Source organism: Prionailurus viverrinus, chromosome A3 (genome assembly GCF_022837055.1).
Source record: "Prionailurus viverrinus isolate Anna chromosome A3, UM_Priviv_1.0, whole genome shotgun sequence".
NCBI classification, from domain to species: Eukaryota; Metazoa; Chordata; class Mammalia; order Carnivora; family Felidae; genus Prionailurus; species Prionailurus viverrinus.
The window spans coordinates 67233043-67256461 of NC_062563.1; the positions used below are offsets into that span (position 1 = coordinate 67233043).

The window sequence follows — 23419 nt, forward strand, 5'->3', positions numbered from 1 at the left end:
ATAGAAAAAATTCAGCCAGGATTCTCCTTGCCACATTTGCATAAACCTGCCTGATACAGTCCAGAAATACGGCCTCAATATGTGCCAGTAGTGTTTCCATCAGTATGTAAAGGATACTGGCTTCATTAAGTTGGGTTAAGTGAACTTCCTTGAGTGTGTCATCCAAGGTACCCATCTTACTGCAGATGTTCAGGATACCTACCCTAGTGCTAGCTAGCTCTTTGTACATAAATTAAAAATACTTGAATTAAAAAAAGAACTATTCATATTACTATTTTTTCCACTTGTTTTCTTTCTTTTCTTTTTTTTTTTTTTTTAAGTTTATTTTGACAGAGAGAGGGCATGTATGTGTACAGGGGAAAGGCAGAGAGGAGAGAGAATCCTAAGCAGGCTCTGCACTGCACTGATAGTGCAGAGCCTGACCCGGGGCTTGATCTCAAGAACTGTGAGATCATGACCTGAGCCAAGATCAAAAGTTCGGATGCTTAACTGACTGAGCCACCCAGGTGTCCCATCACTTGTTTTCTGATATGTCCCAGAGTCCTCACGTTTGCTCATATACTAGGACTGTTGCTCTTAATCTTCTAGGTTTTTGGTTTTTGTCTTTCCATAGATTCATATGAAGTCTTGGTAGTTTTCAAGTTAGAATTCTCTAAAGAACATTGAATACATGATAGTGAGCATATGAAATAGTTCACTCCTAAGAAATTGCTGATGGGGGAACCTGGGTGGCTCAGTCCGTTAAGCATCTGACTCTTGGTTTCAGTTCGCATCCTGATCTCAAGGTTGGTGAATTCCAGGCCTGCATTGGGCTCCATACTGATGGTGCAGAGCCTGCTTGGGATTCTCTCTCTCCCCCTCTTTACTCCTCCCCTGCTTGTGCTTTCTCTCTCTCTCAAATAAACTTAAAAAAAAATTAAATTGCTGATGAAAAATTTTGTTTATATTAAATATGGTATTCTTACTGCCTTCTAATTTAAAATTGAATTACTTCTTTTTATATAAAATTTAGTATGATTAATGTAACAGTCTTATTAGAAACCTAAGTCTCTGAATAAAAGTATTGGTCCTGTAAATTTAGATAAGCCGTGGGGATGCTTAGGTGATAGTATATCATGCTTTTTGAGACAGTGTACTCCTAAGGTCCCTAGACTTCTTTCCAGGTTATATTTTTGTGCCAGGGCAAACTAGTTAATAGTCCATATTTTGTGGAAACAGTGGTTTGGAGGTCATACAGTGAGTGTAGTTTCGTTATAACGGTGAAGCATTGCTCTAACCTCTAAGGAAGAGCCGGAAAGCTTACATTCCATTGCTTTCCCACCATTATTTTCTTTGCTTCTAAATCAGGTTTAGTGGCAAGGCTTTATTCTGCTCTGAGCTGATCTGCTCAGCCCTTTGAAGTTCATTTGCCTCCAATTCAGCCTGCACCACAAAGGCACTGCCTTTCCAGTGCTTTCAAAGGCACCATAGAATTTCTTGTGCTCCATTGGCCCTTTGTCATGCTGGCCTCTCTCCTTAGCTGTCTTTCTCAATTAAGAGTTGCTGGCTTTCATTGCTACTCAATTCTTACTTTTTTTCTTCCTCTGACCAGATTTATTAAACATATCAAAATTCTGTGTACAAAGTGACTTGGACCTCCTGCTTTAAAACATGATCCTTTCTTACTAATATCTTGATAAGTCAGTCCATTGAGTGTCAAAAAGCAGCTTAAAATTCTAAAATTAATAGAAAAGTGCCTAATGCACACCAAATAAATGGTCTAACTACTGGAACTTGAATAGTTCTACAAGATCATTAACGTAGGTAGAATCGAGCCTCTATGACAGTCTGCTGGAAAACTGACGTGAGATGTCAAGAGGCCATTTTGTGACTGCCACTGTGATCCTGTCCTGTTTTTGGATCATAATGTTCCCATTATCTGATTCTAGACGCACCACAGGAGTATCAGTGGGGTCTGAGGTTAGCTCGCTACTTGTTGGGCTAAAATAGATAGCACCCCAGCATGCTCATCTGACAGGGTCCCATGGCAGCCCAGATTAAGTCCTTGTGAACCTGTGCACAGGACTCCCAACAGTGGATGGATTCTTCACTGTTTCCTTGAAGTGCTGCTCCAAGGTCACTTCTATCCCATCCATGGTCCACCTGGCCCAGGGTCCCGTAGCATTTTGCGTTGTCCTCTGGCCCAGACCTGGAGCATGTCTCCTCTTATTTTACTACATGACAAGTTACAGTGACCAACCCCCAATTTTTTACTTTCCTTGAAAGCCTTCAGCTGCCTTCTGCCTCTGAACAGATGATCTCCTCCTTAATCCTTGTAATCTCAAAATATATCTGTATTTTCAGTCTTTAGTCCATGGCTCTTAAAAGAAGAGATAGTGCTTTTTCCTTTCCAAAGCCAACCTTTTCATTTTACCTCTGGACATAGTTTTTTCCTATTTCTTCTCTGCTTCAGTTTTCCAGTGCATCCTGTACTTTTCTTCCTTCAAGTCTCTGCTGTGGCCTCCCATCCCAAGTCGTCTCCCCCAAGTCTTAGCTCTGTAAATCCCAACTTTTCAAAATACAGGCAAATGAAATACCCCAAAGTGAAGTTTCCTAGCTCCCATAGGAATCCTTACTTACTTATCCGCATCACATTGCATTGCATTTTGTATCTCAGTTGTTACTCAGCACTAACTGTAAGATGGAGCATGTCCTTCTCCACTAGATTGAATATTCCTTAAAAGCATTTCCTCTCTTTATATCTTGCCATACTCTTTCTTTTTTAATCTTCTCAGGCCTACCAGAATATGCATCAGATGAGTGGCTCTCGCTGCATTTAACCATACCAAATTTGTTCTCAGCCATATAAATATGCTGTCGTGAAATTCTAGTCGACTATTTTTACAACGAAAGATCAGAAATGCTAGTTTTAAAGAAAGGACAGAATGTGGATTTTAACATACGAAAACATTTCATGATTAATTTCATGATTTATTCTGTCCGAATTTTACCCTAAAAAATTGTCTTTATTCCAGTCAGTTTGCAAATTAATGTGTCAAATTGTGTATAGCTGAGTAATTTTATTGAGGATTGACAGGTATACTATGTTATGCCAACAGTAACTTTGGAGCTTCTAAAATCGTGATTCTCTAAGAGTGGCATTGTCATAGAAACAGTTAGCAGAGCAGTCCTTTTTAAAAACTTTATTAGCCAGAACATAAACTGACACTGTAATTATTTCTGAAATGGTGTACTGAACAGACTTGTGAAACTAGTAATTTATTGGGCTTTTAATGATACCTGGGCCAGAAACTGAGGGGGTGGTGTATATTGCCTGTACTATATGTTTCAGAAGTGGTTTCATTCCTGTACTGTTCAACTTCTTAATATTCTTACTGAAATTTAATGTTCTTAAACTGTTATTTATTTTTTAAGGACACAAAGGTTGCTTTAAATATTTCTTTGGAGGAGGGGATACCACACTTATACTCAATGAAGAGAAACATTTTTACAGTCTAGAGGGTGGTCTGTCTTTCTTTCTCTTCCTTCCTTCCTTCCTTCCTTCCTTCCTTCCTTCCTTCCTTCCTTTCTTTCTTTCTTGATTCTTCTGTCATACCATGAATTCATAGGGAATGGGTTCCAGCAGTTCAGGCTCTTTTCCATTAGTTCTTACAAACGTTTCTGTGCAGCAGGTTGGTGCTTCATTTGGACCCATGTATCTTTCTCTTGGCTTCCTTTTTTCCTCTGATCATTTTATTTCACAGGCTTCAGGAAGCTGAATGCTTAATATGCTCAATATGTACACTAGTTGTCTTGGCAAGAATCTTGCCCCTGTTTGTTTACAACATTGTTAACAGCATGCTGGATGACACTGGAGACTCTTCCAGTTTTGCGATGGTAACATTTGTGGGGCGTTCCTTTTTGAACAGTGACATTCCCTTGATGTCTGCAGTGTCATTATCATCTCTTGTACATGTGCATGTATGTGGCTAAAGGACCATCTCTGTTTTCTAAAAGGCCTACAGAACATAGCAGGTGCCCCTCTTGCCCTTTGTGTTGGTCATTTTGGCAGATTACTGGAAGATGGTGGTATGGGCCAAAAGGTGGTGTTGATGACGTAAGACCCATTCCCTGGTGAGTTTGAGAGGAAACAGTGATAAAATAGTTGGAATAAGGAAGAAGCATGGGAAAACTCTTTTTTTCTTTTTTTATGTTGATTTTTGAGAGAGAGAGTGAGCAGGAGAGGGGCAGACAGAGAGTGGGAGACACAGAATCTGAAGCAGGCTCCAGGCTCTAAATTGCCAGCACAGAGTCCTGATGCAGGGCTCGAACTCATGAACCGTGAGATCATGACCTGAGCCGAAGTCTGTCGCTTAACCGACTGAACCACCTAGGTGCCCCAGCATGGGACGATTCTTAATCAGAAATATCTTCTCTGTGGATTCTTAACATTTACCTGAGAGTAGCCTAAGAGTCTTGGGAAAACAAAAGAAAAAGAAAGATGAAGGGTGGGTCAGCCAAGCATCAGGTTTCTTTTATCCTTTCCTCACCCTCTTAACACTGCTTTCCCTGCTTTATCATGAGAACTCAGAGATTTCTTGTGATTGTTAAAACTGAGGCTTTATCAAACTGTTGGTGCATAAGAAGCTCGTAGAAATTTCACTGCTGAGTCCCACCCCCAGGAATATTGTACTATCCACCTCTAAGTAACTTCCATGCTGGTGATCTTAGACCAGCCTTGGAGATGCTCAGTTAGAGCCAGAGGCTTAGGTAGGAAGGCCCATGTTTGTTTCATTGGATTATGGGACTTGACTGTTCAAATTCTGGTTTGTCTTTTAAATTTAGAGTACAACCATAGAAATCTTTTCTGGAGTAGTAAGTACTTAGAGCCCCAGTGACTAGTACACAGTATAATACCGGCTTGGTAGCAGATTTTTCCCCCCACTAATTTGACATTTGCCAATTTACCATAGCACGTATATCTGCTGCCAGCTGCCTAGATATTATCTTGGCATTCTATAGAGTTTCAGTTATTTTTCTGTTAATTTTCATCTTTTAAAAAGTGAACTTTTATTCAAGTTTAAACCAGTGGTTCTCAACCTGGGGCACTTTCCCCACAAGGGAACATGTGGCAGTGCCTGGAGACATTTTGGGTTGTCACTGGAGAGTGTAGTGTGTAGAACTCAGAGATGCTATTAAAGAGCTCAGAAGAGCCCTCTCACAACAAGGAATTGTCTAGCTTAAATGTCAGTATTGTTGATGTTCAGAAATCTTGCTTTAAATATATGTTGTCATCATGTGATTACTGTGGGGGCAGGATAATTTTCCCCTCATATAATATGCTGGATGAGCATTTTGGTGGTAGAGGAATTATAAATGCTGATGGAGAGTTAAGTAAATACTTAAGAAATTTAGAAAGCTGATTTGTTTCCTTTCTCTGTCCTTATGTAATTTGAGGGTTAATTTACTGCTCATATAGTTTACAAATATAAGGAAAATGGTTGCTCATTGATAGCCTTCTGCACCTAGGACCATCTGTTATACCCATGGCTATTTTCCTTACCTTTTTTTGTAGGCTCCACATCGAATGTGGGGCTTGAATTCACCACCCTGATATCAAGAGTTGCATGTTCTACCGACTGAGCCAGGCAGGTGCCCCTTCTCTACCTTTGATTACTCAAATTTACCTTTTGGCTATACTGAAATATGTGTTGTTGCAATAACCTCTACAACATAGTTTTTCAAACTGCACGTTGTGACCCAGTGGTGGGTTATGAAATTAGTGCATTGGGTGAAAACTAGTATTTTTGACAAATTAAATATAAGAGAAAAATGAGTCCATTACATATAGTAGGAGTAAGTATTATTTGTGAAACCTGTTTATGTATTTATTTTTAATAGTTTATTTATTTTTGAGAGAGACAGAGACAGTGTGAGCGGGAGGGGGCAGAGAGAGAGAATCCCAATCAGGCTCCCTGCCATCAGTACAGAGCTTGATGTGGAGCTCTAACTTATGAAACTGTGAGATCATGACCTGAGCCAAGAGCCAACCAAGAGTTGGACACTTAACCAACTGAGCCACCCAGGCATGCCTGTTTATTTATTTGTTTATTTTAATGTTTATTTATTTTTGAGAGAGAGAGAGGGAAGAGACAGCGCATGAGCAGAGGAGCAGAGACAGGGAGACAAAGAATCTGAAGCAGGGTCCAGGCTCTGAGCTGTCAGCACAGAGCCCAGTGTGGGTCTCCAACTCTCAAACCATGAGATCATGACCTAAGCCAAAGTCAGACACTTAACTGACTGAGCCACCCAGGCATCCCAGACCTATTTTAATTATATATTGTAGGTAAGGAAAATTTCTTTTTTCCTACTACCCTCTAGGTTCTCTGGCAGAGACCCTATAAATTAGACTGACAAAAGACAGATTAACAAGAGAAAAACACACTGAAATTTATGCTTATACGCAGGAGCACTCAGATGAGTGACTCGGGGTTGATTAGAACTTGGGCATATATAGCATCTTAGCAAAAAGGAACAATAAATTTTCAAAGAGACTAGACAGAGGAGAAGAATTTTGAGTTCCTAAGGCGAAGTGATGGGAAACTAATGATAGATAAAGGCTAGTAAGTAAAATTTGGTGTGTGGATTCCTCGGTACCGTTTCCAGGCTGATAAGGATCTAAAGTTGTGGTTAACTTTTGTCCTTTCTGGTAAAGAGAGAAGAGAGGACATCTGTAAATTATGTCCTGCTTTTAGGCAAATGGGGAGAAGGCAGAGAGCTTTTCTTTCTGCTTCTTAATTGTTGTCAGCTCAAAACAGTCCTTAAGGACACTAAAGTAGCATGTTTTGAGGTGGCGTGTTATGCCTCCTACGATATCTATGCATGCATATGCTGGATCATGATGTAAAAACATTTCTTGCTGTGAGTTACAGGGAAGAAAATGGAAAGCCACGGATTACAATACATTGCAAAAGTAATATGAGCTGCATGTTTTATAGTTCTTAGAACACACCAAGATTTTATTTATTGACTTGGGGAAGCAATAAACTTATTTGCTTTTTAATTAGAAATTTGGGGCTTTGTACTGTCAAAAGGTAATTTTAGAATGCATTCTGAAAATTTATAAGACCTTCTGATAGAATAAGTATTGGATTTGGCAACATTCTTGAATTGTAATTCTGTTTTATTGAAGATTATTGTTTACATGTTCACTGATGTGTCAGTAACAACGATATCCCAATAATGAAATTCTTCTGCTTAAAAAATGGCAATTCGATGAAAGGCAAATGAAATGGGTATGTGTTATATCTTCTGATACTAGTACTTAACTAAACATTAATTTGGTTATTAACTAATCAGAAACTGCTTACATTTTCTATTATGGAGCTTTCCATCCTAGGAAGTTTACATTTCAGAATAGATTCAAGCTTCCTGTGTGGAATTTTTGAGTTAATTTAGTTGATTCTTATGTACATAGTAGACAGATTTTAATTTTAAGCCAAAATATTTAACATTAATTCTAATGTAATTTATTTCAGACTAAATTTAGTGGAAGCTTTTGTAGAAGATGCAGAATTGAGGCAGAGTTTACAAGAGGATTTACTTCGTCGATTTCCAGATCTTAACCGACTTGCCAAGAAATTTCAAAGACAGGCAGCAAACTTACAAGATTGTTACCGACTCTATCAGGGTATAAATCAACTCCCTAATGTTATTCGGGCTCTGGAAAAATATGAAGGTAACAATGATTTTGTTATTGTTTTCCTTCACTCTCAATATACTTAGCAAATGTACTGTCCTTACAAAGTTGGGTCTGGTAACTCACTTCAGGTTTTTCTAGTAACAGGTTTGTATTGACCTGTAGCTATGTTGTAGAAGTCCGGAATCATGAGACAACTTATAATTTTTGCTTTTTACAAGTGAATGTCAGAGTAAGTGGGTTTATTGGACTAGCAGGGCTCAGTTGCCATAGAAGACTCAAGGGCCCAAAATGACATTGCTTTCAAATCTACAGTTTATTGAAGGAAAGGGGTGCAGTCTAGCAGCAGCACTAACGTAAGGATAATGTATCACAGCCAAAGTTTCACAGCAGGGGTCCAGGGAGGTCAGTTGTAGGCTCCTATTGTCCTTCCTTTTCAAAGGTCCTTGGTGAGGTGCACTTTTCTCTCACATTAGGAACCACCAATGTATGCAGAACACCTTGGAGCTAGGGAGCTTAAAATGGAGTCTTGCTAGACTTTTTTTTTTTTTTTTAAGTTTATTCTGAGAGAGAGAGAGAGAGAGAGAGAGAGTACAAATGGGGGAGGGGTGGAGAGAGAGGGAGAATCTCAAGCAGACTCCGAACTGTCAGTGCAGAGCCATATGTGGGGCTCAAACTCATGAAACTGAGATCATGACCTGAGCTGAAACCAAGAGCCAGGTTGCCTCTTGCTGGACTTTTCATATATTTTCCTGATCTTGTGGGCATTTTCCTGTTCTATAACTAGCCTGTATAGCAGAACCTTCTAGTGCAAGGAGGCCTCATTGAGACTCTTGCAAATCATCAATCAAAAACAGTGCTGACAAGCTGAACAAACAATCTTGAATTTCCTCAGATCTATGATTACAGAACAACAGGATATGTTTGATGCCTTGACCAGGGAACGTTGCCATAAAGAAACTTTAAGAAAACCGTTCAGGCTAATTCCAGGCTTGCTGGAGTGAACCTTTCCAGCATACCTATAAAATCAAGTTAAGACGAAAAGTTTTGATGATCTCTAACAGGTGATGTCACAGTGAAGTTACCAGAATGAAGTGAGCAAAGTTTTACATACTGATATAGTATGGATAAAATCATTTTGCTCTTACAAGTGTAGTTTTTAACTTTTAAGTGAATCCTAAATTTCTACAACAGTTCAGTGATTATGAAGTTATATGTCTCATACATAAAGCATTTTAAATTTTAGAGTTAAAAATCACCATCCCTTAGAACTGTTAAACTATTCAGTATTATGAGAAAGCTTTTTCTGCAGACAGACTTGAAAAATTCAACTCTATGATGACAAGCTATAAAATAAGCATAGATTTAATTTAAATTTCATGATGACCTTTTCCCTTAAAGTGTAGAAGATACCTAAGTGCTGCTTATTTTAAAGTACCACTGTGGAAGAAGCATTCCCACTCAAGCCAAGGCTCCTCCGCAGACTGATGAGACTTAAATGCTCTTGCATTTTGTTCCACTAATGTGGAATTAAAGGAAATGGGTCTTTATCTTTCCTGTTTCTGCATTCCTTTAGTGTGGCTTAGGCAGCCATTTACCTTCCCTGTGTTTCAGTTTCCTCGTCCATTAAAAGAATATCTTTTATAGTGCTGTGCTTTTCTGATTCCATATCCTCTGGCCCCATTCCAGTAGGATCCATTGGAAGCACAAGGGGATTGACCAGTATTAGGGCTATGATAATCAGATTATCATGGGGGTAGGCTCTGTAAACAGTTAATTCACTCTTAACCACTTGTAGCTATTTTGAACCTTACATCTTTTCCTTCCCATAGTAAAAAAAAATAAAAATAAAAAAAATCCTTATTCCTGTACTCTTCTTGTACCTACACCTCTTTTTTGCTTTCCATTCCTAGTCAAGATTCTGAAAGCCTACATTTCCATCTTCCATTTACTCAGCTGCCTTTCAGCCCTGACCACAGCACTGAAATGGCATTTGCTAAGTTACTTACTATTGCTAAATCCAGCCAGCACAGTCCAGTCCTTATCACACCAGCTTTAAATGCTGAGTTTGACAATTTTTTTCCTTCTAGTTTTATTGAGCTGTAACTGACATATAACACTTTATAGGCTTAGGTGTGCAACATGATTTGATATACGTACGTATTGGAAAGTAGTTACCACAGTAAGTTTAGTTAATATCTGTCACCTCACATAGTTACAATTCTTTTCTTGCAATGAGAACTTTTAAGATCTAATCTCTTAGCAGCTTTCAAATATACAGTACAGTATTTTTAACTGTAAGTCACCATGATGTACTTACATCTCCAGAACTTAAATCTTACAACTGGAAGTTTGTACCTTTAGACCCCCTTCCCCCTTTTCCCCACCCCAGCTGCTGGCAACCACCATTCTTTTCTTTTCTTTTCTTTTCTTTCTTTCTTTCTTTCTTTCTTTCTTTCTTTCTTTCTTTCATTTTTATTATTTATTTATTTATTTTTGAAGGAGAAAAAGAGTGTGAACAGTGAAAGGGCAGAGAGAGAGGGATACACAGAATCTGAAGTAGGCTCCAGGCTCTGAGCTGTCAGCACAGAGCCTGACACAGGGCTCAAACCCACGAGCTGTGAGATCATGACCTGAGCCGAAGTTGGACGCTTAACTGATTGAGACACCCAGGCACTCCTCTTTCTTTCTTTCTTTCACTTTTAAATGTTTATTTTTGAGAGAGAGCACACATGAGTGGGGGAGGGGCAGAAAGTGGGGGCGGACAGAGGATCTGTCTGATGCAGAGCTTGAACTCATGAACCGTGAGATCATAACCTGAGCTGAAGTCGGATGCTTAACTGACCAAGCCACTTAGATGCCCCTCTTTTTTTCTTTTCTAAGTTTATTTTGAGAGAGAGTAGGGGGGGAGGAGCAGAGAGAGAGGGAGAAAGAGAATCCCAAGCAGGTTCTGTGTTGTCACTGCAGAGCCCAACACAGGGCTTGATCTCACAAACGAGATCATGACCTAAGCTGCAACCAAGAGTCAGATGCCTACTATTTTCTGTTTCTGAGTTCAGTTTTAATTAGATTCCACATATAAGTGAGATCATACAGTATTTGACTTTCTCTGTCTGACTTACTTCACTTAGCAAAGTGCCCACCATGTTATTACAAGTGGCAGGATTTCTTTTATTTTTTAAAAAAATTTAAAACATTTTAAAAGTATTTTTATTTACTTTGAGAGAGTGCAAGTGAGCAGGGTAGGGCAGAGAGAGAAGGGGAGAGAGATTCTCCAAGCAGGCTCTGTCAGCATGGAGCCCAGTATGGGGCTCGAACTCATGAACTGTGAGATCATGACCTGAGCTGAAATCAAGAGTTGGTCGCTTAACCAACTGAGCCACCCAGGCCCCCCAGTATTTCCTTTTTTTTTAATGGCTGAGTAATATTCCATTGTATATATACACCACATTTTCTTTATCCATTAAAAAAATTATTTTTAACGTTTATCCATTTTTGAGAGACAGAACTTGAGTTGGGGGAAGGGCAGAGAGAGAGGGAGACACAGAATTTGAAGCAGACTCTAAGGCTCTGAGCTGTCAGCACAGAGCCTGACCCGGGGCTAGAACTCACACACGGTGAGATCATGACCTGAGCTGGTCAGATGCTTAACCGACTGAGCCACACAGGTGCCCCATTCTTTATACGTTTATCCATCAGTAGAGCCTTAGATTATTTCTGTATCTTGTTAGTTGTAAGTCTACTGCAGTGAACAAGGAAGTGCAGATATCTCTTTCAGATAATGATTTTGTTACTTTTGGATATATACGCAGCAGTAGAATTGCTGGGTCCTTCTATGTTTTGCCTTTCCCTTAAGACTCCTCCCACCCCAGTTCGGTTTTTGGCACTTTTTTCGTTCAATACCAGGAACTTTAAAGCTGGGAGTTTTGAATGAATTCTTAGAAGTGTCTTGACATTTCATACAAGATTTTGTGTATGTGTCTTTTCTGGGAAAAGATCTGTAATTTTCATCAGGTATTCAAAAGCATATATAAACTACTCCTCCCCCTCCAAGAGAAAGGGTAAGAAATACTCTTGTGCCCATTCTTTGGTGAATCTTTTTCATTGCCTGGGATAAGCACAGAAGTTAGGAATTGGTCTTGAGAGTAGCTTGGCTCTCTTCCTCCTGCATATATGGGGCTTCATGTAGTCAAGGAGAGTTTTGCAACAGGTCAGTAATTTCCTACTTTTTTGGGGCTACACTTAAGTTATATAGACCTTTGAGAGATCGTAACATTATCTAAATCAAATGCTTCACATTATCCACTTTGGCAACTGATGTCTGCTTTAAAGTATTTAAGTCACCTAGCCTAGAGAATATTAGGGGAGGAAGACTATTCCAGATATTGTGGTACCAAGGGCCACGTTCTTTTCTTTCTATAACATGGAATATTGGATACTCCAGGTGTGCCCTAGTCATTAGGAACTTAACTAATCTGAGTTTTCTCTAAAAAAAAACCCCCAACAGAATGGAGGTGCCTGGTTGGGTCAGTCGGTGGAGCATGCAACTATTGATCTTGGGGTTATGGTTTGAGCCGATTGTTGGGTATAGAGATTGCTTAAAAATAAAATCTTACAAAACAAAATAACAGAATGACATTTTGATGAGTTTAACATAGGTCCTAGTTTACTGATTTCATGGAGAGAGCCAAAACTGAGGCCAACTTATGAGTAAAATGAACCAAATTCACTATTTTTAAAAGCAGAGTCATGACTTAAAAAATTTTTTTAAGTATGTGAGTATATTGCTAGAAATTGAGTATGTTCTCCTATCACCTTGTGATGTTTTTGTTTTTGATTAAGTCTAGGTTTAAAGTTATATTAATGTTATTCCTAAAAAAAAAATAAAAGTAAATTCTGAGACAGCAGAGGGCAGCAACAGTCTACAAAGCTGACTTGGATTGAGTGATAGAAGCTCTACTCTAAATCATCTTTCTCCTGTAAGAAATAGTTATTTGAAAAATATACTTGGCTTCCCTTCTTCCTTGTATCTTTTTTTTTTTTTTTAAATGTTTAAGTTTTGAGAGAAAGGGAGGGGGAGAGACAGAGCATGGTCAGGGGAGGGGCAGAGAGAGAGAGAAGAGAGGGAGACAAAGAATCTGAAACAGGCTCCAGGCTCTGAGCTGTCAGCATAGAGCCTAACATGGGGCTTGAACTCACAAACCATGAGATCATGACCTGAGCCAACATCAGACAGTTAACCAACTGAGCCACCCATGTGCCCCCTTGTATCTTTTAAAATTAAAAAGTTGAGGCAAAATCTAAATAATATTGTGCATTTAGGGCAAATTTCTGATAGTGCTTAAAGCAGCTCCTATAAGTATCCAGATGATTTTATTGATAAATTTTATTGTAACAGCACTCATGCTGAGGTGCATAACTTTTCCCTCTTCCTGTATCCAATTAATCATCTGTTTCTGTTTAATATACTTCTTAAAATTTTCACATTTGCTATTTTTCCTCCCCTGCTCTGTGCATCCTCCTCAATGAAACCATAGTTACCTTTTCTAGCTCATCTCATTTGATCATGTCATTTCTTCCCCTTCAGAACACGTTAATTGCTTCCTGTAACCTATAGGAAGAAGTCCTCTGGTCTGCCTTTTAACAGCAAGTAATTCTATACTGACAGATTACTTTTCCAAGAAGGTAGTACTCATTTATGGTTCCAGTCACAGGATTTAGAAGAAAACTTCTTTGCATCCTCACCAACACTGTTTGCTTTCTGTTACGGTGATTAGTTAGTGTATTTTAGTGGTTAGTATATTTTGTTGCAAATGTTTAGTGGGATCTGGGTGGAAGTAATTTGATGGAGGGACAGAAATACAAGGGTAATATGACTCTTAACCCAAGAATAGATACCAAAAGATTAAATGAGAAAATTGCTATAATAAGTGATGGGTGAGAGAAAGGAAAAATAATCTTATGAAGTTGGGACTGTAAAGGGAAACTCAGTTTTTCTCCTGTGAGTCGTTTTCCTATATCTCTCCTTTGCTCTCATACAGAACAGTGCACTTCTAGTCACCAGATGTTTGGAACTTTTCCCTCCACACCAAACAATTTTTTGTGACACCAGCTGTGTGTCCTACAGTGTAACTCAGCTCTGATATTGTCTCCCTGGAAATAACACCAGATTCCAAGGTTAAGGGTATAGTCCCACAAGACACCAGACCAACTGACTATAGATTAAAGATTCCTGTGATAACCTCCTTGGATTTTTTTTTTTTTAATGTTCATTTATTTTTGAGAGAGTGAGTACGAGTGTGCAAGGGGCAGAGAGAGGGAGACAGAGGACCCAAAGTAGGCTCCCCCTGACAGAAGGGAGCCTGGTGTAGGGCTTGAACTCATGAACTGTGAGATCATGACCTGGACCAAAGTCAGACACTTAACCGACCGAGCCACCCAGGGGCTCCTGATTTGCTAGAGCAGCTCACAGAAATCAGGGAACCATATTTACCAGTTTCATTAGAGGATACAGATGAACATCTAGAGCTTTAGTCATGGTTTGGTCTGTCTGGTAACCAGCCTTCATCCAGGAGCCCACCTTTATTTTTATTTTTATTTTTATTTATTTTTTTTAAGTAAACTTTACCCCAATGTGAGGCTCAAACTCATGACCCTGATAGGTGCCCCTAGAGTCACCCTTTTAGAACAAGAGATGCTCCTAGTGCTCTTAACACTTAGGAAATTATGGGGGCTCCTGGGTGATTCCATTGGTTGTCTGACTCTTGATTTTGCCCCATATGATGATCTCATGGTTTGTAAGTTCGAGCCCCAAATGAGATTCTCTGTCTCCCTCCTCTCTGCCCCGTGATCACCTGCTCTCTTTCTCTCTCAAAAATAAACAAATATTAAAAAAAAAAAAACCACTTAGGAAATTACAAGGTTTATAGGAGCTCTGTGCCAGGAACTGGGGGCAGAGACCAATAGGTTTCTTTTGATCTCATAGGGACTAGCACAAGTATAAAATGATACTCATAAATAATCCATGAAATCAGAAGAAAAAAATATAGAAAAGTACTATTTTGTCAAAATGACAGTAGTCATAAAGGAGAATGAGGATGGTGTCAGAGAAGGTATTACTTGCATGTGGGGGGACTGAGACAGGTGGCTGTGCTTAAACAAAAGGGATGACGTGGCTGGAGAAGCTGACAAGAGAAGATGAGTGAAGGAAGGGGGTGGGGCATGAGGAAGGATGAGAGGCCCGTACTGTAGAGTGCTGACCAGTGCTGATAGCAGTGAAAGAAGAGCGGGAATGGCCATGTGCCAGAGGTCGTCATTCAGAGCTATCTGATTACTTAGACATTTTACCATGATTCACCTGCGCTTGGCTTTTTTGTTTAATTTGGTAATTTATTGGCTCCAGCCTTATATTTGTGTGAATACTTAAACTTTCATTAGCAGTATCTTACTAGTATTTATTCCACTTACCTGGACTTTTAAATCTATTTCATAAATCTATTAAAGGGATCAGGTAAAGTTTAATTATGCTTAATAAAACTTCTAGTTTAGAATTGATAATACAAAGAATTTGTGTACAATTAGTCAAGGAAATGTAGGCATAGAATAAATTGTTTAAATCTTTGTTAATCAAAACTCAGGTCTTTTTATTACCATTTACCAAAATATTTGATAGAATAGGCTAACTTCATAATTAATATAGATTTTGGGTTGAGTTTCTCAGTCATGGACTATTTGAACAGTCTGATTTAGATGACCTGTGACTAGGGCCAGGCATGGATCTGAGGATAGTGTCACAAGGGCATGTGTAAGGAGGGAGGTACCTCCTATGTGCTGTCCAGAACTGTCCTGTAGTTTGTTTTGATTTTTAGTGTTATTTGCTCATTTAACTTGAGATTAGATAGTCTTTCTTTATTTCACTTAAAATTTTTTTGAGTACAGTTGACACAATGTTACATGAGTTTCAGGTATACAGCATAGTAATTCAACAACTCTGTATGTTATGCTATACTCAAAAGTGTAGCTGCCGCCTGTCATCGTAAATACTATTGTAATACCGTCGACTATATTCCGTATGCTGTACATTTCATCCCTGTGACTTATACATTCCATAACTGGAACCCTGTATCTCCTAATCCCCTTCACCCATTTTACCCATTTCTCTACCCCTTACCCTTCTGGCAGCTATCAGTTTTCTGTATTTATGTGTCTGTTTCTCCTTTTTGCTTATTTGTTTGTTTTGTTTTTTAGATCCCAAATATAAGTGAAATCATAAAATACTTGTCTTTCTCAGTCTGACTTATTTCACTTAACATGATACCCTCTAGATCCATCCATGTTGTCACAAATGGCAAGATCTCATCCCTTTTTTTTTTTTTTTTTACGACTGATACTCCAGTGTTTGTGTGTGTGTGTGTGTGTGTGTGTGTGTGTGTGTGTGTGTGTACATCATACCACATCTTCATTCATTCATCTATCAGTGGACACTTAACATTGCTTCCATATCTTGGCTATTGTAAATAATGCTGTACGGGTGCCTGGGTTGCTCAAGTCGGTTGAGTGGCCTTCAGCTCACGTCATGATCTCAAATTTGTGCGTTCAGGCCCTGCATCGGGCTCGGTGCTGACAGCTAGGAGCCAGGACCCTGCTTCAGATTCTGTATCTCCTTTTCTCTCTCTTTTTCTCTGCCCCTCCCCTGCTGTGTGCTTGCTCTCTCTCTCTCTCTCTCTCTCTCTCTCAAAAATAAATAAATAAAACTTAAAATAATGTTGCAGTAAACATAGGGATGGGTATATCTTTTCAAATTAGTGTTTTTGTTTTCTTTGGGTAAAAAATGACCAGTAGTGGAATTACTGAACCATACAATATTTGTTTTTAATTTTTTAAGGAACCTCCATACTGTTTTCCACAGTGGCTGCACCAGTTTGCATTCCCACCGATAATGCATGAAGATTCCTTTTTCTCCATATCCTTGCCAACATTTATTTTTTATCTTTTTTATTCTAGCTATTCAGCAGGTGTAAGGTGATTTCTCATTGTGGTTTTGATTTGTATTTCCCTGATGATTAATAATGTTGAGTATCATTTCATGTGTCTCTTGACCATCTGTCTCCTTTGGAAAAATGTCTATTCAGATCCTCTGACCAGTTTAATCTGATTGTTTATTTGGTCTTGAGTTGTGTAAGTTCTTTATATATTTTGGATATTATTCCCTTAACGAATATATCATTTGCAAATATTTTGTCTCATTCAGTAGGTTGCCATTTTGTTTTGTTGATGGTTTTCTTCACTGCAAAAGCTTTTTATTTTGGTGTAGCCCTAATAGTTGATTTTTGCTTTTGTTTTCCTTGTCTTAGGAGACATATCTAGGAAAAAGTTGCTATGGCCAGTGTCACAAATTACTGCCTATGTTTTCTTCTAGGAATTTTCTTGTTTCATGTCTCACAGTTAGGTCTTTAATCCATTTTGAGTTTATTTTTGTGTATGGTGTCAGCAACTCCAAGAAATTAAAATCTTTTGGTGGCTGGCAGCAAATCTAGTGTTCCTACAGAAATTATTTAATGATGTAATTTCTTAAATATTTCACATTTTGATGTACTTACGAAGCTAACAGTTATTTCTTTGTGTCATCTCTGGTATCCTTGCTAGATGAGTGTTGTGTGTATCAAAACTAATGACCAGGGGCACCTAGGTGTCTCAGTTGGTTAAGCGTCTGACTCTTGTTTTCGGCTCAGGTCGTAATCTTGCGGTTTGTGAGTTTGAGCCCCTTGTGGGGTTCTGTGCTGTCAGTGCAGAGCCTGCTTGGGATTCTCTCTCTCCCTCTTTCTGCCCCTCCCTTGCTCACTCAGTCTAAATAAATAAATCAATAACCAACCAGTGATTGATTGCCTTATCAGGCCCTTCCTTCCTTCAGTAAGTCATTCAACAGATGATTAATTTGTGCCAGGCCTTATCCTAGGAGGTACAATAGTAGATATGGCAGATAAGATCCCTGTTCTTATGGAGGGTCAGTAATAGTGGAAGATTAGAGGGAGATAGACAATAAATCAACGAGCAAGAATTTAAATAGTAATAATACAATAAAGAAAGCACAATATATTGATAGGATAGAGTGACTTGGCTGGGTCCAGGGGAAACACTAGGTCTTTTGGTCAAGGATAACCTCTCGAATTGCTTCTAAGGTGGAACTTGTATGATAAGAAGTTGCCAGCTGGTAAGATATAGGGGGAGGCTAGTGGGACCAGCCAGTACAAGTGTCTAAGGCTTGAATTGTTGATGGAGTGAAGGAGAGCTAGAGTGGTCAAGCACAGAGATAGAGAATAAGGGCCTTGTTAGGAGTAGATGCCAGAGAGGTAAGATCTAGCTGAGGTTTTTAATTTTTTTGTGCTGTGGACCCTAAATAAAGCCTATGAACCCTTCTTCAAAATAATGTTTTTAAATGCATTAAATGAAACACATAGAGTTGCAAAAGAAACCCAGTTATGTTGAAATATTGTCATCCAAATATAAAACAAAAATTTTTAACTTTAATTTGAGAGCTAGAGTAAGAGAGAGAGCATGCACTAGTGAGGAGGGGGCAGAGAGGGAGGGAGAGAATCCCAAGCAGGCTGTGTGCTATCAGTGCAGAGCCAAATGCAGGATTTAATCCATGAGATAATGACCCAAGCCAAAATCAAGAGTCAGTTGCTTAACCAGCTGAGCCACCTAGGCACCCCTAAAACAAATTCCTGACAAAGAAATAAGTCCTTTTTATTAATGCATTAAATAACATGATTGGAGTGAAGTTCTAACATCTTTAATGGTGGTTTATTGCCTACATTAGTAATGAAAGTTAATGCCAGATACCAGTTAGACGTTAGAGAAAATAAAGGTGGAATTTATTTCTTTTCTATGTTTATGTAGTATTTTATTTCAAGGGTCTGTAGTCCTTGTGTTAAGACCCTAGAATATTGTATAGGGCTTTCTAGACTGTGGTAACTAGTGAAAAATGGAGGTTATAAAAAACCAATTGATGCCCATCACTAGATGAATGGATAAATAAAATGTGCTATTTTTATGTAATGGAATATATTTGTCAATAAAAAGGAATGAAGTACTGATGCATGGTGCAGCATGGATGAACCTTGAAAACTAACTGAAAAAAAGGCAGTCACAATATCATATCCATTTATGTGAAATAGCCAGAATAGGCAAATCTATATACCAAAAGTGGATTGCCTGGACTTGGAGGAGTGGCAGGAGGTTGGAGGGGAACTGAAAGTTACTGCTAATGGGTATGGGTTCCCAGTGTTTTGGAGGGCAGTGACAGAGTTCAAAAATCAATTGGCAGTGGTCCCACAAATCTGTGAATAAATAAAAACCATTGATTGTACCCTTTAAAATGGAGAATTGCTTGCTATGTGAATTATAGCTTAGTAAATTTAATTAATTTAATTAAAATATAACCAGTTGGGGGGGGGGGGAAACTCAGTTGGAAATCAGTGCCTGGGGCTTAGTACAAAATATAGGTAGGGGAAAGAATTCAAGATGTTAGTGAAAGTTTGCAGGATAGGGAGCCAGTGAGCTCAGAAGGGGCCTATTGACTCTGAGAAGAGCTGCAGTAAGGTGGGCCTATATGCTTGAGGGACTAGATGACATGTTGAGAATGACAGGTTCTGAAGTTTATACAGATATTTCTGTAATAATACCACATGTTTATTCTTGGCATATTTTATTTCAAAGTCGTATTAGAAAACATAACAGAACTTATAGAAAAAATAGAGTTAAGGTGGACCTCAAAATACATGAAAAAAATTTTAATATTACTAATTGGGCATCTGGGTGGCTCAGTTGGTTAAGCGTCCAACTCTTGAATTGGGCTCAGGTCATGACCTTGTGGTTCATGGGATCGAGCCCCGCATCAGGCTCTGCAGTGACAGCATGGAGCCTGTTTGTCATTCTCCCTCTCCCCATCTCTGCCCCTCCCCTATTTGTGCACATGCATGCTTTCAAATAAATAAACATAAAAAAATTGTTAACAGAAGCAGTAGTAAACTTTAATAAAACAGTTGCCTACAGAAGTCTCCATTGCATTTGTACCCAGCAGCAGCATCATGTGACTCTTTGCAGCGTTAAAGTCTAGCGTTCTTGTTACCTCCTTTGAGATGCCCTGTGAGGGCATTTGCTTCTAATAAAGGTCATTTTCACAAAAGTTAAAAATCTGAACCAGGGTAAAGAATTAATAAAAATTCTAGTAAACACCAGCAGATGTTTTTGTGCTTCTCGTGTATTCTCTGCTTTTCCGTGTATCTTAGCATAATGACAAGTACACTGGCCATTAAGCCAGCTACTCTGAGGTCTTCATAGGTTGCTAAGTTTACTCTTCCATTGTGTGACGCTTGCCTTGATCACTTCAAAACATTAATGGGATGGGAAAAAGATGATTTGTGAACCAGTGCCACCTCCACACTTTGCTTCCATCATTCCCCTATTTACCAATAGCATATGAGCTAATTCAGAATAAAGAACCAGGCGTTGAAGCACAACAGACATTATGTGGGCAAAGTGTTGGTTATAGACTGTCTAAATAATGTTTCACACATAGGTACTATTTTCTAAATGTGTGTAGATGCTGTTGTGATTAATAAAACATGAATTCTTAAAACAATTTTGCTGACTTCATAGTAACTTTTCATCATTTTCTCAATCAAGAGCTACTGATATTTCTAGAAAAGGTTGAAGCAAAATGCAGTATGCTAGAGATCACTTGCAGAATTCTTGTAAAAGAATTTATTGGAGATCAGAAAAAAAAAATCCTTGCAAGGTAACCAATTATAGCTGGGCTTCTGTTAAGTGTCAAGCATTATGTTAAGTGTTGTGTAGCCTTATCTCATTTATTCCTCTTCTGGGTAGCTATTGTCATTACTCCTATCATAATAGATAAGGGAAAGGGGCTCAGAGAACATGCTGTAGATCACAGAGCCAGGAGATAACAGAGTTGGGATTGGCACCCAGGTCTGTACTCAGGCCTTTCACACTATACACTTTGTTGCTTCACTTACTCCTTCTGTAATTCCCCAGCATGTGCTCTTAAATAGCATCAAGTAAAGTGCCAGTGTAAATACTTGACCTGATTTAACCTCTGTTAATTGGAACACTGTATTATTAATGGAAATTAGGGATATAAGGTAAGTTAGAGACATTTTTAACGACTTTGGCTTTGGGTTATTAAATCTACGAAGAAATGCAATTCATTTAGTTGTAATTAATGTCATGTTTCTGCATCTCTAGTGCTCTTGATGAAGGAGATTACAGACAGGCAGGGAAGGTAGTGTTTTATTAGTAGGAAGCTTAGAGAGCCAGATCATTTCCCTTTCTATAAAATAAATACTTAACACATTTGACTTAAATTTACAGGAGTAAATAGTAACTTTGGAGACCCGCTGCACTATTTGCGCTTTTTGGATCAAATGCTGTTTGTTATCTTAGACGAAGTTTTAAAAATGGGACCATTTTGGGGCGCCTGGGTGGCTCATTCGGTTAGCCATGTGACTTCAGCTCGGGTCATTATTTCGTGGTTCGTGGGTTCTAGCCCTGTGTTGGGCTCTGCTGACAGCTTAGCCTAGAGCCTGCTTTGCCTTCTGTGTCTCCCTCTCTCTTTTTCTCAAAAATAAATAAACATTAAAAAATTTGTAGATAAGAACGTTTTATTATTTTTTGCTTTCTTTTAGGAAAACACCAGAGATTACTCTTGGCAGTTTTTGTGACTCCTCTTATTGATCTTCGTTCTGATTTCTCCAAGTTTCAGGAAATGATAGAAACAACATTAGATATGGATCAGGTATGTAATGTACTCTTTTTTTTTTTTTTAATGTTTGTTTCTTTTTGAAGGAGAGAGAGACAGATTGTGAGCGGGTGAGGGGCAGAGAGAGAGAGAGGGAGACACAGAATCCAAAGCAAGCTCCAGGCTCTGAGCTGTCAGCACAGAGCCTGATGCAGGGCTCGAAACTCACAAGCTGTGAGATCATGACCTGAGCCGAAGTCGGATGCTTACCGACTGAGCCACCCAGGTGCCTTTGTAAGGCACCTTTGAGACAGTGGATGTAAGATTAAGTGATGAGGAAAGTTTGTTTTTGTTTTTGTTTTTTTTAAGAATTGTTTTAGTGGACGAAGAAAGATTAACAGAGGCAATGAATATTGGGCACAACTGGCTTTGTTAAAGGAAATCTCACAAATAAAAGATTTCACATATGCAATCTAAATTTTGCTTTAATTTCAAGAGAGAAGGGAGATAGTCTCTGGAAAAGAGAAGAGGATAAATGTAGATGTGGAACATAAGAGAAGGCAACTTCTCTTTTGTTTATTTTCCATGTAGGAAAGTCTTTGGGAGAAGAGGTTAGATTATACGTGTGTCTCCTGAGTAGCTGTTGATATAACTAAAAAGTTAACTGTAGTTTAAATACTGTTTAGTTCCAAATTTCTAATTAGTTGAGGAGAGCTTTTAGATTATAAGTGACCTGTACCTCGGGTCTTTAACAATGTTAAATAGTAATTTATATATATAAGTATAAAATAGGAATAGTTTTTGAAGTAGTTGAAGATACCTTTTATGAAAATGAATTTGAAAGCAAAATTTATGAAATGGTAATTTTTACTGTTAAAAGTTTATTTATAGAACAAATTTATTATGGGGCCACTGAATGTAGTGTTTTCCAATTTTGTGACATTAAAAATAATATTTAAAATATTTTCTACACTACATTTCCTGTCAAAAATGATCATGCAGGGAATATGTGCTCTGATATTATTCATATTAAGGTAACAGTTCGGTTTGCAAATTGTTAGATTCTTTGCGTTCTTAATAACTGGATTTGAGTTGTTTGTCCCATGTGATGTCGATTTATTTTGTTTTTATTGAATTGTTAACTGAGGTTTAAAGAAGTTAAACCTCATTTACTCTGTGTTCTTTGGATTTTAGAAGTACATGAATATGTATATATAGGTGTAAATGCTTCACTTTTCTGGGACTGTTTTGTCAGTGATGGGCCTAAACAGCCAAAAGACTTGCATTGTTTACCCCTCATTTGGGAAAATTTGCATTTTAGCTATTGTTACCTCTGTAATGTTGCTGTGAGTGGAATGATTTAAGGTGTGCAACTTTCAGATCAATGGGAGGCAGAAATACTGCTAAGAAACATCTAATCCCGAAATACCACTGCCTCCCAAGCGGAAGATGTGGCCTTCCCGGTGATTGGGTGGGGTTGGATATTTGTAAACGATGTTTAAATGAAAGCTTGTAGAGGCATAGTTCTTGGAGGTTAACAAAAACTCTTACTAGCTTAGGGATGTGGGGAGGCAGGAATCTAGAGCCCCTCATTGTCACCACAGCTTAGTTCTGATGAAATGCTGCCGTTGATTTTGCCCTTTGTGGCCAGCTTTATTCTTCTAAAAGTTGCCATGCTTTAATATTGTGGGTCTCAAGCTTAAGCATGTATCAGAACCACTTGGTGGGTTTGTTGAAACAGGTTGCTGAGCTTCATCCCCAGAATCAGATTCTTTTGGTTCAGGGTGGGGTGAAAAATTCACATTTCTCTTTTTTCTTTTTCTTTCTCTTTTTCTTTTTTCCCTTTCTTTTTCGTTTTCTTTTTAAATACAAGTTAGTTAACATAAAGTGTAGTAATGGTTTCAGGAGTAGAATTTAGTGATTTGTCACTTACATATATCACCCAGTGCTCATCCCAACAGGTGCCCTCCTTAATGCCTATC

The 23419-nt window shown here is 38.5% G+C and overlaps 1 protein-coding gene and 1 pseudogene across 2 annotated transcripts in view; one reads left to right on the forward strand and one right to left on the reverse strand.

The window, feature by feature from the left end:
- Positions 1-23419, forward strand: part of MSH2 (mutS homolog 2) — an 81193-nt gene that overhangs the window by 26005 nt on the left and 31769 nt on the right. For both annotated transcript variants that reach the window (XM_047853134.1, XM_047853135.1), the window contains 2 exons: positions 7518-7717; positions 21385-21494. In XM_047853134.1, the coding sequence (XP_047709090.1) occupies positions 7518-7717; positions 21385-21494 (310 nt within the window). The remainder of the gene's footprint in view (positions 1-7517; positions 7718-21384; positions 21495-23419) is intronic.
- Positions 1818-2135, reverse strand: LOC125162036 (ragulator complex protein LAMTOR5-like; annotated as a pseudogene).